An 11664-nucleotide genomic window follows, 5' to 3' on the forward strand; every position below is an offset into this window, starting at 1 on the left:
TCTGTCTCAAGGTGAGACTATAAGCCTTCACTTTATTTGTATTTATGATATGCCACAATAGTCCATGGGCTTGAAACTGTTCCAAGGTATTTGTGACTATATGCCTTGGTGAGGTATTTGCCTAGTCAGTATGGTATTTCAGGATGTTGTGTTTGTGAAACTTGTCTCCTGTTTTCTTTCAACTAGGCTTATTTGGATTATGTACCAGCATTTATTACTAAGCTTTTGTATTATTCTCTCTTTTGCCACTTTCAGAAGTTAACATCACTTTTCATCAGACAATGGCATATTAATAATAGCTCTGCTAAGTTTACTGCAATAACCTTGCTTTGAGTGCTTTTGCTTCTATATAGAGTATTAATTAAACCTAGGCTTAGGTACCAATAGATTCCAAGACTGCTATAGTTTTTTTGGTATATATTAGATTGTTTACATCAGTCTATGCATTGGAAAAGGAATGTTAGGCCCCCATCCCTATAGATATTTGACAGGATACTAACTAGTGCATCATTTTTCAAGAGGTAATCTGAGCTGTCCCTTAGTTACAAAAACAGAGATCAGAAGTAAAGACTGACTGACCACCCAGATCTTGGACTCAAGCAAGATACCTTATGACCTATCTATCCCTAGGCCATAGGTGGAGAGAAAGGGATGCCTTTTCCTCCTACTGTCAGTTTATTTTGTTTTCCTCAAAACGCGTGCACCTTTTATAAGCTTGTGTGCAAGATGGTACCTTGCAGATGGGTAATTTCTAGTTGGTTCCCTTTATTTTACCTCTGGGATTGATCTTATGTAACTGGGGTAGGTTTGATTGTTGGGCTCTTAAGAAAAAGAGATTTGTTTTCTTTTGGTTTGAGTATAAGTGGGGAGATCAAGAGAACTGGTAAATGAAAGGAAGCCTCACTTATAATACTATACTCTAGTTAGATCTCTTTTGCAAAAGGCAGGACAATGGTCAGAAACAGCTTATGTACAAGCTTCCTTTATAGCTATGTACCCTCAAAGTCTCATGTACTTATGGGGGCATTTAGGAGGTGACTGGATCATGGGGACATAATAATCACAAGTAGATTAGTCCACTGATGAGTTTATAGCTAAATGTGATGTTGGAAAGTGGGGCCTTGTCTAAGGAGGGAGGTCACTGGAGGCATGGCCTGGAAGGGTCCATCTTCTTTCCTGTTCTCCCTTGGTCCTCTTCTCTACTAGGATGACATGAGCAACTTCTCCTTGCTGTGATCCTCTGCCATGCTTCCTGATTTGGAGCTAGCAGACCACAGAGTGCAAAAGTGAGCCAAAATAAAGCTCTTCTTACTTAAGTTGTGAGTGTTGAGTATTTTGTCCCAATAACAAGGGAAGTAACTAAGACACTTACCTCACCAGATAGTCCTGATTTATGTAACCAATGTAAATTAGAACCAGGTGTGATGGCATACCTAAATAAAATGGAACCTCCTTGTTTCAGTGATTTACTATCCCTTTAACCATCTGCAAAGTACAGAAGTAGGCCTAATGCTCAGAATTGAGACACAAAAGGCCTTGGTCCTCCTTACTCAATGTTCCCAGAAAATGGTACAGCCCCACAGGTATGTACATGCTGTCCTTGGGAGCTACTGGGTAAAACTGGTCCATTCAGAGATCAACAACATTTCTATTGTCAGGATCTTAAGCAAATCAAACAGGATTTAGATAACTTTTCAGATGATCCTGGGAAATATAAATATTTTTTTTGACATGCTGACAACATTATTTGGGGACAAATGCTTACAGATTTAGGAAAGTATTGAGTAAGTTCAGGAGCCATATGTTATTCTAATGTATTACATATTTTGGTTAAGGAATATCCTATAGGACTTTACGCAAACTGGGATTATAATGACCCTGATGATAAGAGCAAATGCAAAAGCCAGTAAAGTCAAACCAGTAAACCAACTTAGCTAGCTAACATTGATTACAACTCAAATGAAAACCTAACAGTATTTAACAATTTAAGGAGGTTATGCAAAAACATACTGTGATTGGCCCTCACTACTATGAGGGCAGAGATCTTAAAGATGGATTTCTTACCTAGTCAGCTCCAGATATTGGGAGGAAATTACAAAAACAATGTCCTTAGGATCTGAAACTCCCACTGATAACCTACTAAATGCTGTTGTTTTTTTTAAAAATAACTTGTATATAGAGAAAGAACCAAGAGGGACAAAGGAATCTAAGACTGAATGAGAACAAAAAGACGACATGCTGATCTTTTTGCTGTACTACAGGGTTGACAATGTTACCTGCTGGTTCTTTCCCCAGGGATAGTAAACTAACCGCTAAATGTCATATCTGTTGGCAAATGGGTCACTGGAAGAGAGACTGCCCTAATTAGACCAACCTCGAAGGTCACCTTGCCCTAAATGTGGCATAATGGGACACAAGAGGGCTTACTATCCTGAGATGTAAGGATCCCCAGTCCATTATCTCAATTATTGTCCATGGAATGAGGAGGCCTAAGGCTTCAGTGGGCTTCCTGGCCTCTCATCACCAGCAGAGGGCTGGATCCTCTGGTATCTTTGGATGCTGCAGGGAAGATCATCAACTCCTCCTCAACAGTGAGGTCTCCTATTCTGCCATTATCTGTTCGTCTTTTTAAAAAATATTCTATTTATTTATTTATTTATTTATTTATTTATTTGGTACAGGGTCTCACTATGCAGCTCGATCTCACGGTAATCCTCCTGTTTTGGCCTCCCCAGTGCTGGCATTGCAGGCATATGCCACCCAGTCTTGAGGCTGGCATAGCACACGTGGAGCTCTAGGGTGAGCATGGCATTCAGTACTGGGGATCAAATTCAGGACCTTGGGCTTTCCAGGCAGGTGCTTACACCACTGAGCTTTCTCCCTGGCCCCTTACCTCTTATTCTGAACAACTGGATTATAACTCTTGTCTGATTATAGGTATCAGTGGAATTCCACTGACAAAATATTTTACTACTCCTCTATGTTGCTTATAGAATAATTTACTCCTTGCCCTTACTTTTCTGGTAATGCCTGAATGTTCTGTCACTTTAGTGGATGTGAGTTACTAGAAAGACAGGGATTCAAATCATTTTTGGTCCACCTAACTGTCCCACAGTAATGGATGCCTCCCTCAGCAATGCTGCCAATGACTATCCTTACTGATCTTCCTATTAAACCCCAGGTATGGGCCACAAAGGTACCTGGGAAGATTATTACCTTCACTCCAGTAGTGAGTAAACTAAAATTTTATCACACTTTCCCACAAATTAATCAGTATATTTTTGGCTTTAAGCCTCAGGCTACTACCTTAACTATGAGTTATTTCACTATGGGCTGTTAGTGCCCAGTCAGTCACTTTATAATAACCCAGACATAGTTATCAAGAAGACCAATAGTGATTACTGTTCAGTGTAAGATCTCCATGCTATAAATGAGGTGGTTATTCCTGTACATCCAGATGTCCGTGAGCCATATACTCTGCTGGGCCAGATTCCTTAAAATAACCAATGATTTATAGACTCTGACCTTAAAGATGGCTTCTTTTGCATTCTGAGTCCTAATTCCATTTTATCTTTGAATGGGCTGACAAGCTGGGTTGAAACAAACAGCTTACCTGGACCGTCCTTCTCTAAGGATTCTGGAATAGTCCCCATATTTTTAGGTAGGCTTTAGCTGGCCACTTAAGTGAGCTAACCTTAATGAGTGGGGCTATCATGCAATATGTGGATAATTGATTTATCTGTTTGTCATCGCTAACAGTGGTGTGAGATCATCTGGCTCAGACCTTAGGTTACCTGGATGACAGGAAATATGAAGTTGCCAAGCTGAAGGCCCGATTACCATCCCAAAGCATCCACTACCCAGTTTGTTTTAGGGACTTGAGCTTTCTCAGCAAAGCATACACAGGCCATTCAGGACCTTCTGGCATGTAGCACCAGAAAAAACTTCTTGCTTTCCTAGGTTTCACAGGTTGCTATCAGCTGTAGATCCCTGGATATGGCTTAATGGCTAAGCCCCTATTTGAGTCCCTAAAAGGAAATAACAACCAAACTCTCCTTCCTAGAAACAGGAACAACAGGTTTATACAAATTAAAATCCTCTCTGCTCAAAGCCCCTGCTTTGGGACTACTACAACTTGACAAACCAGTAACTAAACATCAAGATGTGGCTGTAGGGGTTCTTACCCAAGCATTAGGGGCTATTCAAATGTCTTCAGGATACTTATCAAAGTAGCTAAACACAGTAGCCAGGGATGACCAGAATACATTAAGGCAATAACTTCTTTTAGTAGAAGAATCCCTTAAGAGTAATTTGGGGGCTGGAGAGATGGCTCAGTGGTCTAAAGCACCTACTTAGAACAAGCTTAGCAAAGCATCAGGGACCGCGGTTCGATCCCCCAGCACCACATGCCAGCCAGCCCCGCCCCCTGGTGGACTGAGCTGGCCACACACACACACCACTCTCTCTCTCTCTCTCTCTCTCTCTCTCTCTCTAATAAATAAATAAATAAATAAATAAATTTTTTTAAAAAAAGAGTAATTTGGTTAGCTCGGCTGGCTACCCTGCACACTGTGCACATTGTGCTCTGTCCTCTGGCACTACCATCATGTTGACTGCCATGAGCTTCGGGACCAAGATCTTCCAGCCGAAGCCCCCAGACAAGGGCAGCTTCCCGCTGGATCACTTTGGTGAATGTAAAGGCTTTAAAAAGAAATTCATGAAGTGTCTCCATGACAATAATTTTGAGAATGCTCAGAAATGTTGCATGAAATTTGTTTTATGCAGAAATGAATCAAAAGAATATTTAGAACGCAGAATGGAAAGGCAGCTGATGGCTCGAGAACCTCTGGGAAAACTGGGATTTGGAGATTTGGTAAACAGACAGTCAGAGGCTAAGAGTAAATTGTGATGGGGGCTGGGGAGATGGCTCAGTGGAATAAGTGCTTCCCTGGCAAGCACAAGATCCTGAGTTCAATCCCTGGTTCTGCCATAAAAAAAAAAAGTTGTGATGGACGAGGGCCACTGGCTATCAGGAAGCCCTAGTGAGGGCTGTTGGCTCCTCGAATTTGCCCTGAAGCTGCATGGAGGTGCCTCGGTGTGGGTGTGGCTCATAACCAGGGACTTGGCTTGACTTCTGAAGCTCCCAAATCATTTTCATCAATTGATGCTCCTTTTAAATTCTCATTTTCCTACGAAGGAGTAGTTTAATCTATCAGTCGGCATGCAGCACAGGGTCCCCAGGCGACACACAGTGGGAGAGCAGAGCTCTGGAGTGATATCTGGCCTAGGGCACCTTCACACTGTGCTACTCAGAGCAGCTTTCCCAAGAACCTGCTCACTGAGCAGACTTTAGTCTCTTATGTGCACAGATTGTCAGAGGATGACCGATCCCAGTGAAGCACTTTCCTTTTTGTGTGCACAGACATTCATATCAGCTTGGAGCTTGGGGTTTCCCCCCCATTTTTCTTTTTCTTTACAAATATAGACTATAGGGCCAGGGATATAGCTCAGTGGCACAGTGCCCACCTGGCAAGCACAAAGTCCTGAGTTCAATTTCTGGTACCAAAAAAATAATCTAGAATACAAAATAAGAAGTAAATTATTTGGCCTTTGACCTACTTGACTTTGTTTTTTGCCATACTAGGGATCAAATTCATGGGTGCTCTACCACTAAGCTACATCCCAGCCCTTTTTATTTTGGGACAGGGCCTTGTAAAGTTGCCCAAGCTGGTCTTGAACTTGGGATTTTCTTGCTTCAGCTTCCCAGGTAGCTGGAATTACATGTGTGTGCCACTACATCTGGTTTATATTTGACCACCTGATTTTTTAATTTTATTTATTGTGTGTGATGGAGGGGGAGGGATAGTATTGGGGACTGAGTCCAGGCCCCTCACACTGAGCAACACCCCTAGCCATTTTTTGGATTTCATTTTGAGACTGGGTCTTCCTAAGTCACTAAATTGCCTAGTCTGGGCTCAAATTTGTAATCTTCTGCCTCAGCCTTCCAGATTGCCGGAATTATAGGTGTGCACCACTAAAGCTGGCTCTTGGTGTTTTTTTAAATGCCTAGCACCAAGTAGTTTTATAATCAAGGGTCATTTTCTGATTCATATCAAGCTATTCTACAAATCTAGTCATTTAGTTCCAATAATTCATTTATTGTGCCTCTGAAGACTATAATATTGAGCACATTTAGACCCATGTAGGTAGTTTTCTAGCACCCACTATTCCCTCCGAGCCAGCGCTGCTCAGGACCCCTGAATTCACTGGAGTTGTGGTCTTGCAGTGTCATGTTGCTCAGTAAGTGACCCTCCTTATCCCAGGTAGGTTTTAGCGTTGCATGTGGAGAGTTTAAACATTTTGTCTAGTGGCCAGGCAGAATATCTGGAGTGAGTTTTCTGTGTCCCATGGTTCAAAACCACGAGCAGTGGCCACTATCACGTGGGTCTGGGCTTGTGTGGTCTCTGACTTGACCTGCATCTCCCAACTGTTAGGAAGGGGTGCCCTGCCAGCCACTTTGCCTGGCTCTCAAGACAAAAAGTTAAGGTGTGCACTCCAGGTAGGAAATCTCTGTTTCATATAGATGATTCTTTTTTTTTTTATTTTTTAAGGAAGGGTCTACAGGGTGTTCAGGGTCTCACTACTAGAACAGACTCATAGTGATCCACCTGTTTACAGCCTCCCAAGAGCTGGGATTACAGGTGCACACCACCACACCCAGTCTCAATTGTCATCTCAGCACACCCTGGGGGTGGGACTGGCATAGCAGGCCCAGGTATTGAACCCCTGACCCCTGCAGCTGCTTGCAGGCGCTTTAATCGGCTGAGCTATTTGGCCAGCCTTTGACAAGTCTGAGTCTGAATTCTAGGGTTGAAAAACTAGAGGTACACTGTGGCTGAGAGCCTGCTACATTGAACTGGTGGCTTTCTGATGTAAAAGTAGCCAGATACAGAAGAAGGTGTAGGTGTCTGTGGACATGCATGGGCATATGTTCTGGCCTTGGGTGCCCAGGGCCTGGGAGCTGTAACGGCCAGCCACAGGTTCTGGGTTCTGACACTGTCCTCTAACTGAGGGAACCAGGTCATGGCTGAAGCCAGAGCCAGCACAAGGAAGTACAAGAAGAGTTGAGAACATCCCTGCCAGAAAGCAAAAGGACAAAGAACAGGGCTGAGGAAGAGATACAGGTGGAAACAAGTGGAGCTCCCAGTGGCCAAAACTGAGACAGTGGGCTACAAGGTAATGATTGTAGTATCATAGTCCACTGCACACACTAGTACCCTGGGTCTGTGCAGGTATGAGGCATTGAGTAAGTGTATGTGGGGAAGGGACAGTTCCTCCTTATTAATTGTAGCTGGTATAGAAGAGATGGGGCACAGTGTCTGCCCACCACAGAGATAATGGCTGCAGATGAGAGCCATCGGTGGGCCCTGAAGTGATACAAAATAAGTCTGAAGAAACCTCCACCAGGGTACTTGGTGATCACAAGGGTATAGCAGTGACATTGCAGGGGAGGTCATTTTGTCTAGGTGATCATCACCAAGAATGCAGTGAGGCCCCTCCACATCCAGGGACAGCCCAGGGCACCGTGAACTCAGTGGGCTCCATCCTCAGCCCTGGCACGCCACCCCTCTGCTGGCCCTGTCCATCTTTCCTCCAAGAGCATGTCAGTTCCTCCTCTGTGATGTGTGCTGTGCTTGTTTCCTGTTGCTGCACCAACTGTTGCAAACTCAGTGGCTTCAAGCAGCATGGATGCATCTCAGTCTGAAATTCAGATGTTGTCTCAGTCTGAAATTCAGACATCTAAAGTGGGTCCGAGGACTGTGTCCCTCCAGCAGGCTCTAGGAGGACCCATTTCCCTGTCTTTTCCGGCTTCTCCGAGCTGAGCACGTCTCAGTGGTGCCCCTTCCTCCACTTGGAGGACACAGCATTGTTTCTGGGGCAGTTGGTCCCAAACGTACAGCCAGAATTCTGAGGAAACACCAGGGCCAAACTGAAGGGCAGTGTACCAGACAGTTGCCCACACTCGCCAGCACTGGACATCAAAATCACAAAGGAGAGCAACTCATGGCTAAGCAGACACGATGGGACTTGGTGCCCTGTGGTCCTGGCAAGGAAAGGACACCAGGACAGGCTCAGGTGACAAGTCTGCAGGTCTGTGGCCAGTGTGACGCCAGGTGGAGCTCCTGCTTTGACACTGAGAGCTTGTGTGTGGTCACTGAGGGAGCCAGGTACAGCCTGTTCCACCTACACAACTTTGGGACTCTCAGGTTACTTTGAAATAAAAGGTTTTCATATGAAAAAAAGATTAATTTGGTCTATTATTCCTCATCAAATGACTTCCCTGTTAGAATTTAAAGGTTGCCATCTCAATCTTGATATTGTGTTTCCTATTCCTGAGCTCCTTTGCTTTGTTAGATATGACCCATTGGCCTAAAACTTTAGTTTTCATTAATGCATATAAAGAGGGTCCACGGGATTGGCAGTTAACTCCTCTTTGAAAGGGCCTTTTCTCAGCAACTATCAAGGTTCTTCTCTAACAGCTATCAAGGTTCCAGAATGGCCAACTGCTAGGTTGTTCCAATTCAAACCTTAGAAGAAGACCCTTTAGAGACCCCAAAACCCTGGGAGAGCCAACAGCTAGGAAACTTGAAATCTCTATTTAAGCAACTTCAGATATATAAAGGCATCACCATACCTGTCCTACCTTTCAACAAAGGGCTGTATGTACCTTGGGCATTTTTCTCTCAATCAGAACCATTATTAAAATTATCTGTCTGTCTCAGGTGTAGTGGCACATGCCTGTAATCCCAGCACTTGGTGATAGGTTCTGGCCCAAGTATAAATTGTTGAATTATTATGGTGGTCATCTAGCATAGCTGAAGCCCCAATACAGCAGCTTATCTTCCTAATGACTGCTTCCTCTCCCTCCCCCACCCTGGGCCTGGATACCTTTCCCACTTCACAAGGGAGCCTCCAATCAGCTCCTTAGGTGTCACTAAGCCCGCCTCTCAAACTCTGCCCCTAGTAAAAGTCCATCAAGTCTCAGCCTTCCATCATCTCAGGTCAGAAGATCCCCCATCTCCCTGCCCTTGCTCCTCTCCATGTCTTCAGAATTACAAAAGACCTCCATACACACATCTTTTATTTCTGCTGCTCTGCTATGCCATCAAAAAACCTAACACTCAGGTTTTACTGTTGAGGTAGGAGGATCACTGAGAGTTCAAGGCCAGCCTGGACTACAAAGGGAGTTCAAGGCCAGTTTGAACTACATAGTGAAATCCTGTCTCAGAAAGACCAAAAATGGGGCTGAGGAGATAGCTCAGTGGTCTAAGTGCCTGCCTGGCAAGCACAAGGACCTGAGTTTGATCCCAGGTACTGCATGCTGTGCCAGCCACGAAAGTGGGCATGGTAGTACACACTTATAATCCCAGCGCTGGGGAGGCTGAGACAAGAGAATCACAATGAGTCTGAGGTACATAGTGAGACCCTGTATCAAATTAAAAAAATTACCCTCTGCTTATTTGTGCTTCTGGGGGATATGAGTTTAGAACTGGTTATAGGCAACTCAATTGCCATCCCCTTTGTTTAACTATTTATTTTTTGGGGGGGTTGAGAGGGGCACTGGCTCAGCCTGCCCTGAGGGCAGGGCTGGTGCAGCATGTGGTGCCTGGGATCTAGCCACGGTCTCCGAGCTTGCCTAAGCTTGCCTAAGCAGGTGATTTAGACCGCTGAGCTATTTCACTGGCCCCTGCTTAACTATTTCTGATGCATATTTTTGTCCTTAACCTACTGTGTAGGGTTTAAGACAAGTCTGGGCCATGTCAGATCCCAATCCTAGCTTTAGGAAAATGACTTAGGCCTGCCATTCTATATTAACATGGTGGAAATGTCAATCCATTTTTCAGATGGTCCTAAACTCTTCTGACCCAACCACCTATATCAGATGTTTTGATCAACTCAATTCTCCAGGCCTGAAGGTTAGTAATAATGAGACCCCTAACTCCTTTCAAGCTAACTCTCAACAGGAAGTAGCCAGAATTATTTGGTGTCCTCAATACTCTAAGTGATTTTAGGGTATCATCTCTCAAGAGGGATAATGTTAGACAGGTATTTAGACATTAGCTGAGTAAAGGTTATAGTACTCAGTAAAGAAACAAAAACTTCAATGTATCATACTTTTATGATCATATATTAGGTTTCAGACCAAAAGACACAGGGTCTCTATTTCTATAATAAGGCATACAGCATTCCTGAATACCATAGCCCACTGATATCAGGAAAAGCAATGTTCTTTAAAGGCCCTTTTGCCTTGAGATGAGACCCGGTTTAAATTAAGAATTTATTTTTTATAAATTTCTTTTGTATGTTTCTTACTTGTGTAAAGCTCCTGAGGAAACACTGATCATCTAAAAAGAACAAAAAGACATTTCTTAATTCTAAACTTTCAAGTAAAATGTTGGTAGGCATCATAATTATCTCCCAGTTCTCTGAACCCCTGGAGGAGCTCTTGTGTGCATAAACATATCCAAACTCACGATCCAGGTGCCTTCGTGGCACTGCCTGCCTTCTCACTTGAAGGTATAACTGTGCATCTATTTTACAATACATTCTACCTAGACTTCTCCATGGTCACTTTGTATCCTGAAAGAGTTCTTGATCAAAGGCACAAGAACAGAGGTTCAAGGAATTGAGGAGCTGGTTCCCTGCTGTATCAGTACTCAGCTTCCTGGTGACACAAGCAGATCTGAATATGAAAAATGAAATGAAATCATACACATACTAGCAAAACAGCAAGGCAGTTTGGTATAGGGAAAGAAATGCTTCATGCTCTGAAATCACGGGCAATATAAAAAGGACTGGTAAATCTAAGCACATATATTTTTTTTAGATTTCTAAGACAAAAGTCCATGACAAATAAGGTCTAAAGACAACTGAAAAACAGCAAAAATATTTACAATATATGCCACAGCAAAAAGCTAGCATCCACAATACATAATGTCCTTTAAAGTATTATCAAATGTCATCAGAAAAAATAAGAAAAAGACATAAAATATAATAAATACAAAGATACAAAATGGTCCCCAAATAAATAAAAAAATGTTCAAACTCAGTCTCAGAGAAATATCAAGTAACAATGCAAGATAATTTCTAATCTATCAGCATAGCAAAAATATTTCAAATGGCAAAAGTAGTTGTTGAGGCTTTGACAAGTCAGAAAATTTGTAAGGCCTCCCAGGTAATTCTAATGTGCAGCTAAAATGGCAAAGCATTGATTTAGCGGGCAATGCTCCAAATGAAAACATCACAGAACAGAAAACTATATTCTCTCTAAAACTGAAACTGCCTTTTCACCCTCGAAGTTCCAACAATCCTTAGCAAGTAGGATAATTAAATGCGCGCGCGCACACACACACACACACACACACACACACACATGCACCCATGTGTGCAATTTTTTTGTTTGTTTGCTTTTGGACAAGCATCAGTAGGTTTGCTACGTACCACTGCAGCTTTTCTAACTCTTCTGGTGAGGAAGGGCAGGGTGTCCTGATAGAACAGCAACATTGTTCTGTAGGAGACATAAAGGAAAAGGAAATAGAAGATGTATGATTAAAAATAAAAAAAACAAGGTACAAGCTCATATTCACCAGTACATGAAGGTTC

The 11664-nt window shown here is 43.0% G+C and overlaps 2 protein-coding genes across 8 annotated transcripts in view; one reads left to right on the forward strand and one right to left on the reverse strand.

Moving 5' to 3' along the window:
- The window catches only part of Adgrg2 (adhesion G protein-coupled receptor G2), a 136642-nt gene that overhangs the window by 34434 nt on the left and 90544 nt on the right, over positions 1-11664 (reverse strand). For all 7 annotated transcript variants that reach the window (XM_023719565.1, XM_023719564.1, XM_023719563.1 and 4 more), the window contains one exon: positions 11503-11569. In XM_023719565.1, coding sequence (XP_023575333.1) covers positions 11503-11569 — 67 coding nt within the window. The remainder of the gene's footprint in view (positions 1-11502; positions 11570-11664) is intronic.
- Positions 4607-4915, forward strand: LOC105742727 (cytochrome c oxidase assembly protein COX19-like). Its single transcript, XM_012515543.2, has one exon. It carries the CDS (start codon positions 4607-4609, stop codon positions 4907-4909), a length of 303 nt encoding a protein of 100 aa, XP_012370997.1. The 3' UTR covers positions 4910-4915.

This window comes from Octodon degus, unplaced genomic scaffold, assembly GCF_000260255.1.
Source record: "Octodon degus isolate 3935 unplaced genomic scaffold, OctDeg1.0 scaffold00069, whole genome shotgun sequence".
NCBI classification, from domain to species: domain Eukaryota; kingdom Metazoa; phylum Chordata; class Mammalia; order Rodentia; family Octodontidae; genus Octodon; species Octodon degus.